The sequence below is a fragment of the Simochromis diagramma genome, unplaced genomic scaffold (assembly GCF_900408965.1).
Source record: "Simochromis diagramma unplaced genomic scaffold, fSimDia1.1 OVJJ01000344.1, whole genome shotgun sequence".
In the NCBI taxonomy this organism is placed as follows: domain Eukaryota; kingdom Metazoa; phylum Chordata; class Actinopteri; order Cichliformes; family Cichlidae; genus Simochromis; species Simochromis diagramma.
In genome coordinates this window covers 10,441,054-10,461,130 of record NW_024387375.1, presented here as the reverse complement: position 1 = coordinate 10,461,130, position 20,077 = coordinate 10,441,054, and the positions used below count along the sequence as shown (strand labels likewise).

The 20,077-nt window shown below is 39.0% G+C and overlaps 1 protein-coding gene across 3 annotated transcripts; it reads right to left on the bottom strand.

The window, feature by feature from the left end:
* Positions 1-7,405: 7,405 nt before the first annotated feature.
* LOC120719481 (ICOS ligand) lies at positions 7,406-17,270 on the bottom strand. Of its 3 annotated transcripts, none has more exons than XM_040008673.1 (8): positions 15,631-17,270; positions 12,806-12,834; positions 12,055-12,125; positions 10,828-11,121; positions 10,306-10,602; positions 9,124-9,234; positions 8,975-9,014; positions 7,406-8,783 (listed from the first exon to the last, which is right to left on the bottom strand). In XM_040008673.1, the coding sequence occupies exons 1-8, from the start codon at positions 15,634-15,636 to the stop codon at positions 8,735-8,737; spliced, it is 897 nt and encodes a 298-aa protein (XP_039864607.1). In that variant the 5' UTR covers positions 15,637-17,270; the 3' UTR covers positions 7,406-8,734. The 3 variants fall into 3 exon arrangements, with proteins under 3 accessions (XP_039864607.1, XP_039864608.1, XP_039864605.1); XM_040008674.1 differs by lacking the exon at positions 15,631-17,270 and adding an exon at positions 15,008-15,624 and having other exon boundaries at positions 8,971-9,014; XM_040008671.1 differs by lacking the exon at positions 15,631-17,270 and adding an exon at positions 15,008-15,624.
* Between the last annotated feature and the right edge of the window lie 2,807 nt (positions 17,271-20,077).

Below are 20,077 nucleotides of genomic sequence, written 5' to 3'. Positions count from 1 at the left end.
ACAAGAAATAGGACTTATTTTCTGAAGATTAGAGCAAGTTGTTTTTGTTACAAGGACACTTGTATGGTGGGATTCTCAGAGTCATCTCCCCCAGACGATGTCCTTGCCTTACAAGGTTTCCCGCATCCACAATTCCACAAACCACATAAAGAGTCGAGTATCTCTTTCTACAATCACTGCACCTTCTTGTAAAACTTGTTCTCAAAGTAAAGAAACACCACACTCCATTAAAAACGTTTGATGAGGAAGATTAAAACAACGAATCTGCAGATAAATATTTTATACTATTTACGTCCTTTACTATATGTTATTAGCTCAAATCTAACCAATTCAAACTCCTCAAAATACAATTTTAGCATGTTCATTGTTCATAAAAGAAATCCATACACGCACAAATTAGAGCTCAAAGTTCTTTTTGAGCTTGAGAAACCACAATCACCCCTCTCAACACTCACATGAGTGCACACAGACTTCCCCCTTGGGTATTTGCATACATGCGCATGAGCCTTTTCACACGATAAATGCAAGCAGTGGCAAACAAAAGTATGGGTGCAAATGCATTAGTGCAGTCATGCAAACAAAGGCTTGTGCACTGCAAACAAGTGCACATTCCCTGTCAGTCTGTTAGACGAACGCTCTCCCTTGGCCTCCCCCTTGGACATAAGTACACACACAGCAAGGGAGTGTTTGTGCAAACTCTGTCCTCTCTGGTCTATTTCTGAGGCGATGAGAAAATGATCAAAGCTATGTGACCAGACTCCAGGAATGACCTTCTAACTGTCTCAGGTGTCAATTATTGCACACATACTGCACGCACACCTTCGTTCACTAAGACAAACGTACGTGCAAGACAGATGCAAGCTCATGCACAGGGCTTCAATCTGATAAACTCTTCTAACATATGGAAACAAAATTCTCTGGTGGGTGCGTTTTTTGGGTTTTTTTTCCACATTAGTGTCTGTACACCATGTCCCTCCTCAAATCCCTCAACATGTCTGGGATGTAGAGATAAATTTAAGATGAGGTTGCTGCAGGGACCCTTTGGTGTCAAGTATCCCCTGCTTGCAGAGCATGTAAACCATTTTTCTTCACATCTTTCTTCACTTTCAGTTGCTAATTATGTCCCCTTTAGCCCATGTAACACAAAAGCATACTTTTTTTAAAGCGGTAAAAGACAGCTTTCTCCTTCCTTAACTTATCACTAAGCAGTAAAAGTTAATTGCATAGTAGCTATAGAACACTGGCATCAACTGTGTTGCCTTCATATAGATTCTTGCTCCCAGAAGAGATGAAACTTCACCCAGCAACAGAAAGGGGAAAACACTTGCTGTGAAAAGAGGGTGAAGGGGGGTATGACTGAAGAAAATATGTTGTTGGCAGAGCACAGCTTAGTCAATATTATGCAGCAACAGCTACTGCCATGATGCCATGATGAAGTGATGGCATACATCCATGCACTTCACACGCACAAAAACACACACCAAACAGCAATCATCTATGTAAAACTATAACCGACATATTAGGATTTCCCTATAAGTAAATTCGGCTAATCTACTAGCTTCTGGTCAACTGATTTGATAACAAAATACTAGCTCTGTTTTTTTGTTTTTGTTTTTGTTTGGGTCTTTTTTTTTGGGGGGGGGGGGGTCAAATTTTTCATAATTAAAGACTGGTTAAAAAGTTGAGTATGGAATGCGGTACATTTCCTACCCTCATTGGCTGCCATCTTGGCTATGTAGCTAGTTCATTTCAGCTTGATAAGGTACCAAGAACAAAACAATAACACACATTTTTCAGGTTGTGCTAGTTTTCATTTTACTCATATTAATAAAGGCAAGCACAAGCCAATACTCAATACACAGCTTATGGCTGCGCAGTTGTTGTATGCACTACAGAGCAATCCACAACACACATTACTAATACTTCTGGTAGTCTTTGATGTTCAGCTTTTGCAGAAACATGAAGCTGCCAAGTATCTGCAGCCAACTGGGCATCCCACCAGCCATTCCTTGATACTAGTTGCTCACTGGTCTCTCACACTATCTCCCCTCATAGAGTCTTCCCACAAGTGTGATCACCTGTCTGAGTGTTTCAGGCCGCAAACCAGTGTCTACTCCACACCTACCCTAGACAGATAGATGGCTACATAGATAGATAGGTAATATAGTCTTCTCTCTATATGTTTGCATGCATGAGTGTGCGAATGTAAAGGTCAAATCTTAAGCAGTACTATAAATATTCAAAGGAGATGTGACTCTAGTCAATGTCTGCTCAAATTTCGCTTATGCACACACACTCACACATACACACACGCTCATACATATACACACACATGCACGCTGCTTTAGATATTGGGTTATTGCCTAGTTAAAAAAGCCCTCGCCAAGAGCTCCATTGGTGGATCATCATTACAGAGGGGTGTTAATAGTTCTATTGAGCTAGAAGCCAACTATCTCTCACAATACTTCACGTTCTTTCAAATCTTTGATGATAACTAATGGCTCAACCAAACCAGGCCCACACATTTGCACCAGCAATGCTTTTATCCTCCGACTAAGAAATATCTTCATTAATGCACACTCAAATAGCCCGTACTGGATTCCAGCAGTTTCAGAAACCTGCCACTAGAATTTTCTAAATGCAGAATGAGATTCTTTACTCACAAATATGGACAAAAAAAATATGGACATTCTCATTTAATGAAACACTAAAAAAAGTTTTTCAGTTTACGAATTTGGCTTAAAAGTGACAGATTGTTGTCCGGGTCACAATTTTCCTCATCTATTTCTCTATCTCCTCCTTGCTTTCTCCTTTTGTGTTAGTGTTATTTTCCCTCTCTCAGGCACCAGGCCATGGGTCACAAAGCACAGAGGTGATAAATGCTTCCAGGTCACCTCTCCTGTCTCTGGAGGTCAGAGAGAGAGGGTTTCTGCAGTGACAGCAACAACATGATCAGTCAGCCTCAGCACCAGAGCTGAACCTCCTGACCTGCTTGGTCCCTCACTGCGACCGCTCCAACAGCCTCATTATGTTTCTTCTCTGAGCACCATCTACAAAACATATCTAACTTAGGGTTCTCGATGTGGAGCCCATTTCCCTGTTGTCCCACTCCTGTCTGACTTAGGATTCTAGCAGCTCAACAGTCCTGGGTCTACTTATCTCATGTTTGCTTCATGATGCGCCAGGTGTTTTTAGTTGGTGATTTCAGTTTCGTGTGGCTTGTTGAAATATGCAAGGCCTTCCCTCAAAAGGATGTTGTGTGGATGTCAGTATATGTTGCTCTTAAACCTGTATATACCTTTCCGCATTGATGGTGCCTTTCCAGATATGCCAGCTGCTAATTCCATAGGCACTAATGCACCACTGTACCATCAGAGGTGCAGGCGTTTGGACTGAGCACTGTTAACAAACTGGATGGTGCCTCATCCCTTTAGTTTCCATGTGTTCCAAAAAGAATTTCAGATTTCATTCATCTGACCACAGAACAGTTTTCTACTTTGCCTTAGTCCATTTGAAATTAGCAGAGACGTGGACTGACAGCCTAACCTCAAGAAATGAACAGATTGCCGAACCTCTACCCATGTTGACTTCTGAGAAAACCTGCCTCTCTAAGATGCTCTTTTTATACCCAATCATGTTAATGACTTGTTGACCATTAACCCGATCAGTTGTGAGATGTTCCTCCAGCTGTTTCTTTTTAGTACCACTTACCTTTCCAGCCTTGTGTTACTCCAGTTCCAACTATTTTTGTTGAGGTTTGTTATTGGCATCAAATTCAAAATGAGCTCATATTTTTATGAACGTGAAGTGTCATTTTAAACCTTTGAAATGTTTTCCATCTTCTATTGGAACTGGGGTTTAAATTGGCAAGTAAAAATATAAACTAAAAGTAACACTTGTAAACATAAGACAGAAGACCTAAACAGACCACAGACTGAGTGACTAACTAGTAGGTCCTTTATAGGCATGATGGGAAATGAGAGACATTGGTACAGCCTACAGCCTCAAATGTATGTCGGCTTGTTTATTTAAAAAGCCGACACCAAAAAAAGTGCAAGGCTAGAATGAAACAGCTGGTCTTTTAGTAAAGGGACAGACATTAAGTCACAGTTTATTTACATCAGCAATATCTGCAAACATACAAACATTCTCTTGTCCAATCAGAATACTCAATTTCTGATTGGACCTACAATTTCTGATTGGAGAATACCTGACAATACCTACAAATTGCTGTAGTATTTTGGGCACATTTATGAGCACATTACGATTACTGATACTCCAATGCAATTCTAAAGTACATTTTAAAAGTACAGTTTTGAGCTGAGTTAAGCTGTCTACATTATTCTACGTTGTTTGCCTTGCTACACTGCACTCTCTGTGTATTTAGCAAACATTACCAATCCTCCTCAAGCTGATCAGCTCCCCTCTCCTGCTGTGAATTGATGCCTTTGTGCTCCAGCTCCCTCCACTAAAACTAATCTAGTTGACTTTCATAACTAGTATAATCTGATTATAAGTCCCACACAGAACAGTGTGGCAGAGGTCACAAACCACTTGCTGAGAAATGCCACAGGCCTGTGTTCTGACTGAGAGCATTCTCCATTAAGCAGTAGATTACACGCTCTGCTGCGTCACTGGAAAAACACAAAAGTCTGCTTAGATTCTTTATGATGATCATAACTCCTCTCTTTGCCCTGACTCCTAATGTGTCTATAAAGACTTGTGCTATATAAACAAAGGGAAAACTGGATATTTTTGCTTTCCTTGTAGGCTAGCGTGTAGTACTATTAAGTGGTTTTTGTTCATTAAACAGAACAATGGAGAAGGGAATAAACTTTTTCCTGTATACACCAAGACATTTTGTTTTCTAATTGTTGTCTATTCGGTGGTTAGTTTTACCATAAAATAGTAATTTCACTTCATGCTGAACTTAAGTACCTCATATTCTTTTTCAGTACTTCAGATTGACTAATGTTTATGTTTAAACCAACTCTGACATGTGGTGTGTTTCTCTTACAATCACCAGAGAGGAAGGTCCTCCCTGGTTTGTTTGGGTTAGGCAGCAGAGGAATGAGAGGAGGGAGGACAGAGATGGGGCGGAGTGGGAGGTGAGGGGATGATGACAGGGGAAAGGGGGTGTGAGTGAGCGGGGACAATGCTCTGAATTTTAAAAAGGGGAAAAGAAAAACATGGGTGAGAAAGGGAGTGGAGGCTTGGCGAAGAGAAAGGAGAAAGGGTTGGTAAAGGAAAGAGAAGAGAAAGGTGGTAGTAGGAGAGAATGGGACAAGTGGGAGGGGGTGAGATGGCAGAGGAAAGGATGTTTCTGGGAGGATGGGAGTAGAAGAGGAAAGACTGGAGAAAGGGAAGGGTTGAGTCTTTGCAAAGAGTGAATAAAAAATGAAGGAATGGAAAGAAAAAATTGGGAAAGTTAGTGGGGAGAAAATGGAAAACAGGAGGAGGAAGGCACGGACCTTGGGGTTACATTCCTGAAGTGCAACGAGCCTGGTGCTGCTCTGCTGCGCAATGTAAACACAGGGCAGAGACGTGGACTGACAGCCTGTCACAGTGACTCATGATGAGAGAAAGTGAGAGAAAATCTGCTTCTGGAGAAATGAGAACGATAATGGGAGCAATAAAATGTAAAAAATACTGCCTGCCACTAGTACTACCCCCCAGCCTCCTGGCAGTAGTATCTTTAGGTGGGACAAATTCAGTGAAAAAAGGAATAAAGCACCTGGTGCTGTAGCAGCAGAAGACCACACCAAATGCCACTCCTATCAACCGATAACAACAAACTGTGGCTCAGCAAAATTGGACAACAGAAGATTGGTCAAAAATGTTGGCTGGTATGATGAGTCTCAATTTCTGCTGCAACCGTTGGATGGCAGAGTCTGAAACTGTTATAAACAAAATGAAAGCATGGATCCATCCTGCCGTGTGCAAACAAAGTGCTGTAATGTTGTGAAGGATAATTTCTTGGCACACTTTGGGCCTGTTAGTACCAACTGAGAATCACTGCTGACCTTCTGTATATATGTGCGACCACAGCGTACCCATCTCCTGACGTCTGCTCCAGCAGGAGAAAATGCACTCACAAAGTTGAATCATCTCAAACTGGTTTCTTTAAGATGACAGTGAGTTCACTCTACTCAAATGACTTCAATAGTCAATAGATCACAATCAAATAGAGCATCTTCCAGGCAGTGTGATGATAGATTCACATCATAGATAGCATCTGATAAAGCTACAGAAGCTGTGTGATGCTACCATGTCATAATAGACCAAAAATCTCAGAGGAATGTTTGGAGCACTTTGCTGAAACTTTGCCATCAAAAATTAAGGAATTCCTGAGGGCTCAAGGGGGTCCAATGTGGTACTAGCAAGGTGTAACTTATAAAATGGCCACTAAGTATATAGTACTGTGTAAAGGTTTTAGGCAGGTGAGAAAAAATGATGCAAACAAAGAATGCTTTTAAAACGGCAGTATTAATCATTTATTTTCATCAATCAACAAAATGAAGTGAATGAACCAAAGTGAAATCTAAATTAAATCAGTATTTGGTATGACCAGCATCCATTCTTCTAGGTACACTTGCACACAGTTTTTGAAGAAACTCGGCTGGTGGTTGTTTCAAGCATCTTGGAGAACTAACCACTGATCTTCTGTGGATGTAGGCTTCCTCACATCCTTCTGTCTCTTCATGTAATCCCAGACACACTCGATGATGTGGGGGGCACACGATCACTTCCAGTACTTCCTGTTTTTCTTCACGCTGAAGATAGTTCTTAATGACTTTGGCTGTATGATTGGGGTTGTCGTCCTGCTGCAGAATAAATTTGGGGCCAATAAACAATCATTTATATTTCTGAAAGTGTTCTTTGTTTGCAACATTTTCTCCCTCCCGCACCTGCCTAAAACTTTTGCACAGCGCTGTAGGTACAAACTTGGTGTATATACAAAAAGACAGTTCAGTGTGACGTGTACACCATATTCACTTGCATCTCCTCTCTCAAAGACTTAATAGTGAGGGAATTACCCTATTTATGGCATGTCCAGTCTACTCTACAACACCTTTCTTGTACTGGGAAGGAAAATGCAGACACTGATATAATTACACGTTAAACACTGTTTCCTTCTTAGGCAGAAGGAAGTTAACTTTGTTTCACAGGCTATCTTAAGACAAGTGTGCTTGGGATCATGAGGTATTTCAGTAACATCCAAATGCACTTGTACACATAAACCTGAAAAAACAATCATATACGTGAGCAAGAGTCAGCTCAATTTTGTGGTGCTCGTACTACATCTAGTGGCAGTTTGACTACATTGCAGCTGAAGGTGAACTTGGAGGTTTAAAGCTGCGTGTGGTGTAGTGAAGCGCGAGTGTAACTCTTCCCACAACTTCAGTTAAATTACATAACTTTTATTGGTTGAAAAGGGACACAGACAGAATTTGAAACTCTAAAAACAAAAAGAAAAGATAAATTAGGCACCGAACAAGAGTGTTTCAAGCAAATTTAGGAAATGAAAACACCCTTTAGAGAATTTTTGGTAATTCCAGGGAATGGGGAATAACAGACAGGCTCCTCTTACCAAAAACTGTAAATAGCACAAACATTTTACCGATAAATATCTTCAAGGAAGTAAAAGTTAGACTGAAATAAATATTATGCTTAATAGCATACAAAAGGTTACATGTGATAACCTGAGAACAGTCACCTGAGAAAACGTCAGAATTGTGGAGAAGACCGCAATATCCCCCATTAGGGAACGTTTAACGGCCATTTAAATAAAATACAGAAAAAACACATTTCCCTTGTATTCAACATTGCACCTTACAAGGAAATCTGGAAATACTGGAACTTACTGCACAATACACAAAATTTGCTTAAAATTACAAGTTAATCTGCACAAAATGTTCTGAATTCCAGCTTTTCTTCATCCACATTTTTTCCAGTACATGTCAGTTATTATTTCTGACCCCAATGTAGTACTATTCTATTAAAAAATAAACAAAACCAAAAAAAATCAACACTAAGATGACTGAACTTTTCTTTTTTGTTTATTAAAATAAAAAATATATATATAGTATTTACACTGTTGTTTAAAAATCTAGGGAAAAAAACATTAAAAATTGGCTACAGAAGAAATGTACAGGAGGGGATTTTAAAGTGCAGCAATGACAGTATTTTCTTTTTTTTAAATGACTCATAGTCCACAAGTGTCCATTGTAGCGAGTGTGCCAGGTTCTTCCCGCAGTGGTTGGTGTAACAACAAAGTACACATATACATAGTATACAAATACAAACATACATATGTATAATTCTTCTAACTTCTTGTTTTTCGTCTATCGTCACACGGCGTCAGGAGGTATTTCTGTCACAGTTTTCCAGTATTCAACAACAACCTAACCGCACACCGCTGATAAAGTCTGTTTTTTTGCTTTTACATAGTGAAGTCAGCCATTCTCACTTTAGTGACGCACTTTGCTTCACCAGTAAAAGAACAAGATATGATACTTCCTCAAACGCTAAAAGTCACAAGTGTTGAGTGTGAAATGTTAACAGCATGTAGTTCCTGGTGATGGGTCACTCACTCTTGGCGAGGCCTGGTGAGGTTATTCCTATTTTGCGTGGAACCAGCTGATCACAGTGTGTAATTGACACAGAGGAGACGATATCTGTCGCTCTAGATCCTTGAACGTGGGTTTAATGTTGTCCTTCACTGGTTCACCCCTCAAGCAGCTTCTTTTTCTCCATTTTTTTCACAAAGTGATATTTCCACCCTGGATTAAATAAGACACAGAAGGAAATAATTAGGCAGAAGGAAAGAACAAGGAAAGCGAAAGCACTATCTGTTCTAATCTACAAGCAGAAATCAAAAGTACAATTTTGATTTCTATGAAAAGTTACACAGATTACTGTGTAATCAAAGTATTATGACTACACTATTATAGACAATTAAACACTTACTTACGCCTCATTTGTATTTACTCTCTCTAGCCTCATACTGCCTCCTGAAAAACAACACAGAGCCTGCCATGAGTTTCTGCACATTTTGAGTTATTCATTCTCTTATTTTCATGTCCCTGCAGTTTTACACATGTGTGCAATCTCTGTGCTCACCTGTCCATCTTCTCCAGCACAAAACACCTGCAATCATGACCACCACCACCACCAGTATACAAATGGCTGTCATAATTACTATATCAGTGCTCTGTTGTTCCTGATGAGCACCTATCAATGAGAACAAATGTATCAGAATCAAGATTATTACAAAGAACCCCACATGACAAGTATTATGAAATACAGAAAAAAAGAGTTATTATATTTAATTACCCTGAAGAACTAAAACAAAAAAGTGAACTGAACTAAAAACAAGGCATGTCTGCCTTTTCTTTTCCATGCTGGGGAACTTAAAGGTCAACTTAAACTATTTCATGAAAATGAACTGCCGAATGTTTTAACTTAATCGTTTTCCTTAAATCTGAATTAAACTGAATTCATTTCACAGAACTAACATAAGTACAAACCCCACTGTATGATTAAACTGTATGATTCTTGATTCTGGAAAACGTTTATAGCACACTCTTAGCATATGCAGAAAAGACTCGTTAATCTTTCTTTTTACATTGGGCACAGCAGTAATACTACACTACTACTGCTGTCAGTGCTGATATTGTGATGTTATCAACCCAGCAACCACAATGTATTCACAGTGTCACAGCTTCACTATTTTAACATGAAGGTAAATTAAAAACCACCAAACAACTGATCAGAAAAGAAAAGGGAACAATCATTATAATTTAATATGTCAAAACATGACATATAGTAAAACTGCAAAGCTCTAAAAAACCTGGAACTTCCCCCACGCACCCACTCTGTTGTTGTATTAATAAACATATAGTAGGCTCAAACAAATTTTACATTTCCATAATACCTCAGTTTAAGAATAAATACAGCACATAATTTTTATCACGTCAGTCTCAGCAGTAATTTGAGTTTGATTCTGCAGGAAATGCTTTGCTATTCAGTCACTTTCATTCGTCTTGCTGAAAAATGTAATCTAGTAGCCTCACATAAGTTTTAAAAATCTCAAAAATCACAAAAACTCAACCTAAACTGTTCTGTGTCAGCCACACAAATGCTGACAGAATAAGAGGATGTTGCTATGAAATAAAACAATAAACAATATGCCAAGAGATTTCCACTGGCTTTCAAACTTCCCAAAACTTGTCCAGTAGCTAATTGTGGGAACTACTTTGATAAAGAAATAATTGTCTTTTCTAAGATGAACAGGCTACTCACAGACTGAGAACTCATCCGAAGTGACGTCACCCACGGAGCAGCTGAACTTTATCTCCCCGTTCGAGCAGTTATAACTCACAGTGGTGGTAATGTTAAACAGCAATGTACTTGGATTTGGGGAAGGGACAGACTTCACATGTTGCCATATCTGCCTGATGGTCTCATTAGTGCTGGTAACTATAGCCTGAACTATCATGCTGGATTCTGGGTATCCATTATTTGATGTACACGTTGTCTGGCAATTCTGGGTTTCCTCGCTGCAGACTGGAGGACTGAATAAAGGCCTGCTGTACTTTGCTAGAAGAAAGACACAAGGAAAGTGATATCAGCCTGGTGTTTCCAACATGTACAAAGGGACTGGCGTATATATGAATATAAACAAAGAAAACAGCTGTTTTCTTTGTTTATATTTATATTATATGCACATACTTTACACTATTGTAACGCTTCATCTTAAAGGTCTATTCACACTGACAGTCATATAAAAATGAACTTCATGAGATGAATTGAAGACATAAATACCTGTGACACTGAGGGTTATTGAGTCTTCATTAATATGCTGCTCGTCTTTGTACCGAATGTGACATTTGTATTCCCCACTGTGTGAGACCTTTAGGTTATCCATGAACACAGATGAAGTGTTGCGATCAAACTTTGTGTTGTTCCACGTTGCTGGTACTTTTTTAGATTCATAATAACCATTAACAAAGACGTTGTCTCTTTGGAGGTAAAGTAAGTCAATGTTCTTTACTGATTTATCAGAGCAGTGAAAAGTCACATTTCCACCGACCTCCCCTTTAAGAATAGCAGCACCTCCTGTTAAAAAAAACAAAAACACAAAAACAAAAAAGGAACAGGGATGAAGTTTTAGGGCATATATCTTTTATTAAAGAAAATATCTAAAGGGAGAAATGAATGCAAACAGTTTCTATTTTAGGGCAGACATGTGTTTCCATGCGGTTTTGTTTAAGCTCCTGCAGAGTTCCGCTGCATGACGCGGTAGGCTAATTTCAGTTCTTCATAAGCTCTTTTCTCTTTCCTTTTTGTGCAGAATACACAGAGAGAACTATTTTGTTTTTCCTGTTTTGAAGTGTGAGTGTTTTTGACTGATTATCTACCAACTCGTAAGAAAACATCTCTGGCTTTAGCTTCCAGATATTCAGATTTTTCTACTAATTGCATTTTCCAGCAGTTCTGGGCTGGACTGGTAGCTGGAAACTGAACTGGGGGCATTAAAGGGACTAAGACAGGAAAGCTATAATATTCTGAAGGAAGACATAGAAAATAGTTTGGAAAACGGGGTTACTTGCTTTCTTGGTGAGAGTCAGATGAGAAGAAACAGTCAACACTCGTGTTTATACACTAAATTTGAAGCTAAAACCAAAAACCCATTAGCTTAGCTTGTGTTAGCATAGGGTGCTGCTGTAATGGCTGGTCCAGTCATGTGGATGGCAGCTTCCTATTCATTACAAAGATGTGCGAATAGCATTGATCTACATATTCACCTTTTACAAAGAAAGGAAATCTCCTAAAAAGTTTAACTTCTTCATAAGACCACTCCATCAAACTAAGAAAAAATTAAAGTTATGTAAATCTGAGTTGGGGGAGCACACGTTTTGCTTTCTTTCCTTAGCTGGTGATGTGCAACCAAGCATAATACTGTCATATCACACATTCTTATTCATGTAATAAACAACTGGTTTCTATGTTTAACCACAATGAACGAGTGCTGCTGGCAGAACTGCTCACCTGTGACAGTGAAGGGCCAAGTCAGCGTCAGAACAAGAGATAGCAGCAGATCAAGGGAAAACCTTTGAGTTCTGGGAACACAGAAAATGGTAAATCATTAAAGTGGCACGCAGAGATAAAGAATCACGCACACTTTTTTTGCATCAGTGCCTAAAGATGGCTGAGATAGCTGACAGTAACAACAACCAGGAAATAACTGAGACAGTTCAGTAAACAACATCTGTGGCCAAGCAATGATCGTAAAACACAGATAATGAACTTGGGCCAGATTTGCTCTCTTCTGTCACCAACTTCTTAAAGCTAAAATGATCACTTCTCTTTTCAGTTCAAGTAACAACACAAGCGCACACATGAGATCAGTGGGAAGGCTACAAACTCATGTCTGGATCCATAAGCTTTCACATTAACCTTACGTTGATGTCCATAACTAGCTAATATAAATAATTAATAATATAATATTTAAGTAACAGGAGATATATAGGAGGAAACTGCTTTTAAAATTAGAACACCAGAAAATTACATTCCAAAATTAAAGCATGTTTGTAGTTACTTCCTAGTAATCCTTTTAGGCCTTACTTATTGTAAGTCTTACAAGTCCAGTCACAACAGTGGCACATGGATATGTATCAGAGCAACAGTTAATAACAGGAACATGTGACTGGGTGTTAAAATATCAAAAGTGCCCTAACCACACGCTGCCTTGTGCTGAAATCATGATAGGATAGGAATAGGAAATCGGAGCATTACTTACAGGAAATGATACCGGCTCCAGGTGGACGCCTGTTAGAAAGACAAACTGGTTAATCACTGAAATGAAATGTAGTGTGAGATGCCATCAAGTGGCACATGTACACCTGAACACTCAAAAATAACTTGCATGCAGTGATTTCTCACCATTTACATTTGTCAGGAGAATGATAGTTTTGTCTTAAAATATCATTAATGCTACACAAGGGCGATATCAAACACCCAGCCCCGAAACCCACCCAATCCTACCCTTTCAGTGAACTAGAATCTTATTTGAAACATTTGACTGGCTCTTTACAGTCATGTTTGGGGGGAAAACAGGCTGTCTCATCCTGAAAGAACACACCCAAATGGTTTTCAGTATACAAGAAGCAAAAGGAAAGTCCCAGTCAGTATAAGAGAGGGCTTGTTCTAAAAGGGTGTATTCCTGTACCTGCTAGGAGAAAACAACATTCTAGTTTTCTTTTACTACGCATTTGGTATCATAGGAACCAAATGCTAACCACATAAGCACATAGCTTATTACATATCCTCCCCTGTCTTATATAAATTTGGAAAAATAAAAAATGAAATATAATAAACAAATAGATCAGTTTGTTTCGTCCAACAAGAAGCACAGACTTTATTTGTTTTTGATGAACTAGTTTCACTTGACATTGTTTCTAAAACTATTCATGAGGAAGTGATCTTTTTTTTTTTTATGTGACTTTGCTGGCAGTGATCAGAAATCTCAGGAAATTCCCACTTGGAAAATCAAATCGGGATTGTTTCAGTTGTAGGATATGGTGTAATAGGATAAAGCACAAAAAAAAAAATCACATATGCTTCTCTCCACATTGTCAGTAAATATCTAAAGTGAAGGTGTTTTAAAGAGGCTGACCCGTGGAAACACCCCTACCCTTCACGAGTGGCCATTTAGCAGCAGTGACTGTCATAAGTTGAAACAAAAACAGAGGGAAATCCCAAAGGTCAAGTAACTGCATGGTGTATTTAGTTTCAGGAATACTGATACAAAATGAACTGTGGAAGTGATACTAATGCAGATGGATTTCTTTTTTTAAATCAAGGACTCAAATTAAGTGACAATTTTATCCAACTCTGATGTGGCCATTGGGGGAGGGTGGTTACATTTCCCTAATGAGACATGTGAGAGTAAGCTGTGAATAGCATTTTGTTTGATATAATGTTACATAAAATAATTTACAGATCTTTGATGTTAAAACAACAGGGCACACCTCCAAACTCTAATGCAAATTACAGTACTTACAAGTATATTTAAAAATAGAATTTCTGATTCTGTTTTGCAAATCAATCTGTGAATGTATTTTGTTTTCCTTTTTTCATTATTGTATTTGCAACTTCTGCTTTATCACTACACTGCTGTGCAAACTGAACAGCATTAATCAGCAAGGCTTTGCAGTACATGGGAATTCCCCTGACGTAATGATTGGAGAGAACACTCATTCTGCTGAGCTATTCTCATACACACATACTCTCCTCTAAACCCCTTTTGTCTTACAAATGAAAAACCTCACACCTGGTTCACATAATCAGCTGAATTCATCCAAATGGAGTTTCACGACTCATCTTCTTTTTAGATTTTTTAATCTAAATGATACTAAACAACAAGCCAGACTGTAAAGGATTCTGTGGAGTGCCTCTGTTTGTCTTCTAATGCTGACACTTTCTGCATTTGACCTTTGTTTTTCCCAGAGACAGCCAAAACACAAAAGTTACTTTCTCTTTCCTTTCTCATTCTCTTAATTATTTGGGTTCATGCATGGTGGACACACTGTTTCATACTAAAGTCGTTTTCCTAGAAAGGTTGTACAGTCACACAGACATTCAGTCGTGCTGAAAAAATATCTACATATAACAATTTCGATATATGTATATGAATGTCTATCTGTTTATCTGTGTTAAACGCTCAGGATTTTTTTCTCTGCTTTCTCTTTGAGAGCACATCTATACTAGTCGTTACCATTACCGTCACATTTTATACTCCAGAGCTTAAACACATTTCCTGAGAAGCATTCATCCCTCTATACAGCCATCCATTTTCTTCCGGTTATCCGCATTCATTTAACTATAAAACCCTTCTCGGTTCTTTGCTAGTTTTGCAATAAGCATGCTGTCTGTGCAGCTGGTTACAAAGAGTTGTATTAGCAGTATATTTTTTCTGTCCTTGATGCAGTTTCCACTTTACCATGCCATTTTGTTCTTTTCCATCCATCCAGCTATCCACCTATCTTTCGCTTTTCCGGGAGACAGGTCGCGGGGGCAGCACCCCTAAGAAGGACGCCGAGACCTCCCTCTTTCCCCAGCCACCTCCTCCAGTTTATCCGGGGGAACACCGGGGCGTTCCCAGGCCAGCCGAGAGTTTCTGTCCTGGGTCTACCCTTGAGCCCCTCTCGGACGGCTGAACTCCTCACCGTATCTCTAAGGGAGAAGCCATCCTCCTTTCGAAGAAAGCCTATTTCTGCCATTGTATCCGTGACCTCAGTATTAGTTTCAGTTGAACACTTAAAGTTTTAACTTGTATAAGGATTCAGCTCAAGCTACAACCGAACTGTTAATTTGTTCACTGCTCCTGAGGCAAGCTAGAATAAAGCAATGTAAACACCGAGACCCTGACACACATGCCTGCACACTCCGCTTCTCTGTCACTTTCACATAGCCTCGATTGTTTACACAGCAGCTTACATTATTGAGTGACTCACATTATTATTATCATCTAGCATAAGCATGAACGATGATGGTAGCCCGAATCAATTCAAACACTGTTTAAGTATGTGACATTATCAAACTTCAAATGACGCAAACACTCACCATCATGCTGCCGTGCTCTCTGTGTTAAAATGAGTCGCTAAATCAATGTAAATTCTTCAACTATTCTGGTATGCTGAGGGGGCGGGGGGAGGAGGAGCCACATCTCAGTTCCTTTTTCATATGCTAGTAACAACTGCTATCAGTTGTTACTAGCATAAAGGCTAAAGGCATGATCACTGACTGTTTTGAAAATGTAGTTAACGATAACTAGAAAATCTAAATCAAATCGTTGCCTCTTTCACTTGGCAAAATCAACAAGCCTTATAAAGAATTACACAGCTGTGAAGATTTTGATTGTGTGTGTGTGGGTGTGTGTGTGTCTGTGCGTGCCTGCTTTTTTTTATGTGGTAATACAATCAGCCTAAAACACTTCCGTATGCATCAATTTCTGGCTCATCTGAACATGTGACAGAAATTCTTCTGAAGAAATCCCAAATAGTTCTCCTGGTAACAGACTGTATAAATGAGAAATAAAGAAACTAAAGAGCAAAGTTAACCTTAGTTTATTAGCCCTTTTAAGGTATTGTTCTGGCATCGACTTTATCTGCTCCACTACATGCCAGGAACATCAGTGCACTTCAGTCAAATTTCACCAAATGTAGGAAAAGGATATTTTCTTTCAGGTTGCACAGTAACACAGACATAAGCAAGCACCCCAGTTTTATTGTTGTAACACAATAAAAATTCACATTTTTAAAAAAGGCTTTAGATGAAACACCATGCGATATTCATTATTCATTATGGTTTTCATTTTGAATCTTAGCTAACATGTGTAACTTTGTTTGACAGACTACAGTGAATGTTTCATTGTGCCACCTATGTGACTATGTACTTGGAGACCTATGTACTTGACGTTCGCTAAAACTGGTTAACGCACACAAACACAAAGACTGTGGCTTTCTGTGTGGCCAAGTTATGGACTTTCTCTGTGGCTTTTGACGTTTTATTACAGGCAGTGACCTGTGAGTGTACAGTACACACCCACCTCTGATTTTTCATATCATCTCTTTGACTAACCACAAAGTGTTTCACATTGACATTATGTTTTTTGAATTCTTGCCAACTTTTCTAGAACTTCTTTTGTTTTTCTTGTTAAATAATTACAATGTGTCTGATGACACAATTATTAGTTGATTATTTCCCCATATATGACATTTCCAGGTGGACAATTTTCTCATTTCTAGTGTATTAGAAAGGTTATTGTTTAATTTAACATGTAAATGATAAATATTTACACACAAAGCATTTCCCTTCAAGTGACCTTTAGCTCAATAAAAATTTTGTTCATACGAAATTATTTGGGATGTTTCTTGTAAAAGTTCTGTTTTCCTTTGCATTGACCTTTTCAAAACACGTTGGTTAGAGTGGCCTCGGTTAAAAGGGGGAGTGTCTAGCTGCGAGGAATAGGGGGAATACCCAAGATGGGCTGGCAATTTCTCACGAGGCCATGAGGTCACTGACACACCCATTTAGAGAAAAGAATTCTCCACAGCACCTGGCAAATATACTCGGATTTAATAACGAAACAATGTGGAAAAGATTTATCAGATAATGTGGGAATTTTTTAATGTATCCAGGGAAAATTTAAGAAACTGCAGTATTGTTTGTAAATGACTCATCCTTATGCTTTTCATTTAACATTTAGATGACAAACCTTTAATGAAAAGGAATATTATTTAATGCACATAAAATACAAAATACATTTTTCTTACAACTTTCATATCAAGATCTTCTACATACTACCTTGAAACTTTGTCTTACTTGCTTGGTGAAAAAGAAACATGCTGGCAATGAGCACTATGTGGGAGGAAAGGCTCTAAGATTTGAAACAAGACATTAAACAAATCAGCTCGTACCATGTGTGAAACTCCCCTCACACCAAGCAAAGGCTGAATATCTCTGTTAAAATAATTTTACAGGCGTCCCTGCATAAAGCTGCATGTTTACGGCAACAGTATAAGCCATTTAAATGTGCTTATACTGCCTTAAAAAATGATGACCACGATTTACACATGTCTACCAGTCCAAGTCAGATCATCTAATTCCATCTCACCCCATCTCTAGCATCCTCGTCTGTCACACCAACCTCCTTTACTAAATCCATTAATCTTTTATGTGGCATTCTTTTTTTCTTCTCCTGCCTGGCAGCTCAATATTCAGCATCCTTTATCCAATATATCGACTTTCCCTCCTCTGCACCTGTCCAAACCATCTCAGCCTTGCCTCTCTAACCGGACCGCTCAGCCCGAGCTGTCCCACTGATATACTCATTTCTAATCCTGTACATTCAGTTCATTCACAATGAAAATGAAAAACAATTTCAATTCTGCCACCTTCAGCTCTGCCTCTTGTCTTTTTGTAAGTGCCACCTCTCCAAACCAAACGTCACAGCAGGTCTCACTGCCCTCTTGTGCACTGGATGGCTGACCCCAGGTATTTAAACTCATCTACTTTTGCTATTTTGATCCACCTTTCCACCTGTCTCTCTCTCATTCACATACATGTAATCAGCCTTGCTTCTACTGACTTTCATTTGTCTTCTCTCCAGCACATGCCTCCCCCTCTCCAGGTTCTCTTCCACCTGCTCCCTATTCTCACTACGTATAACAATGTCATCTGCAAACATCATAGTTCACAAAGACCCCTGCTTGATCTCATCTGACCTCATACACTACTAATCAAATGTTTGGACACACCTTCTCATTTAATGTTTTTTTCTTTATTTTTACTACTTTCTACATTGTAGATGCATACTGATGATATCAGATAATGAAGATAATATATGAAGCAAGATATATGGAATTATGCAGCAAAGAAAAAAAAGATAACTCTAAAAATGTCTTATATTTTAGATTCTTGACAGTAACCACCCTTTGCTTTGTTGACGATACTGCAAACCCTTGCCCTTCTCTCAATGAGCTTCATGATGTAGTCATCTAAAATGGTTTTCACTTCACAGGTGGGCCTTGTCAGGGTTCATTTGTGGAATTTCTTGCCTTCTTAATGGGCTTGGGACCATCATTTGTGTTGTGCAGAAGTGATCTAATGAGTCCAAATTTGAGATCTTTGGTTCCATCCACCGTGTCTTTGTGCAACGCAGAAAAGATGAACAGATGATCTCTATATGCATGGTTCCCACCATGAAGCATGGAGGAGCAGGGGTGGGGGTTCTTTGCTGGTAGCACTGTTGGAGATTTATTCAAAATTGAGGAACACTGAACCAGCATGGCTACCACAGCATCCTGCAGTAACATGCCATCCCATCTGCTTTGTGTTTAGTTGGACCATCATTTATTTTTCAACAGGACAATGTCCCCAAACACACCAGGCTGTGTAAGGGCTATTTGAACAAGAAGGAGAGTGATGGAGTGCTGCGCCAGATAGTCTGACCTCCACAGTCACCTGACCTAAACCTGATCGAGATGGTTTGGGATGAGATGGACCACAGAGTGAAGGCAAAAGGGTCAACAAGTGCTCAGCATCTCTGGGAACTCCCTCAAAACTGTTGGAAAACCATTTCAGGTGACTACCCCATGAAGCTCATCGAGAGAATGCCAGTACTCAAAGCTGTAATCAAAGCAAAGGGTGGCGGTTTTGAAGAATCTAAAATATAAAACATGTTTTGAGTTATTTCACACTTTTTTTGTTTACTACAAAATTCAGTATTCATTCATTCATAGTTTTGATGCCTTTAGTGAGAATCTATAATGTAAATAGCCATGAAAATAAAGAAAAAACATTAAATTAGAAGGTGTGTCCAAACTTTTGACTGGTAGTGTATGTCAACCTGTCCATCATTACTACAAACAAGAAAGGGCTCAGAGCTGCCCTTGATGTAGTCCCATCCCCACTTTAAACCAATGTGTCACTTATATTGTGGCACTCACCACTATCTCTCTGTCCTCATATATGTCCTGTACCACACTCACATATTTCTTTGTCATTCTTGACATCCTCATATAGTACCACAGTTCCTCTCTTGCCACCCTTATTCATCAGTCCCACTTTAGGGTCTCTGCACGTGCTGTATTAGTAACTGAGTGATTGAAGACTGAACACAAAATTGACTTGAACTCGTATAACGGAAAAGATTGCTTTAGACAGTGATTTGAGAAATGTGTGACCACAGATTTGATTGTCAGTGTTTCAGTGTTACTAGCTTCTCAGCATTAAAGATAAGTTGCAATTTTGTAACATACTTACTTTCATATATAACAATATCTTCATTCATGATGTAAATGCGCAACGCGATATGAGCACAGTGTGTGCCAAATGAATCAACACAGAGTCAGTGAAAGAAACGAAACTACTTACAGAAGGGAATCCCTATTTGTGAAGTGGTTTTTGCCATGTTTACAAGTATGAATTCCTTATCCAAGACCGAAAATGGTCAGTCTAGGATGAGTAATTTATGTCTGGCAGGGAACCTTTGTCTTAAAGAAGAAGC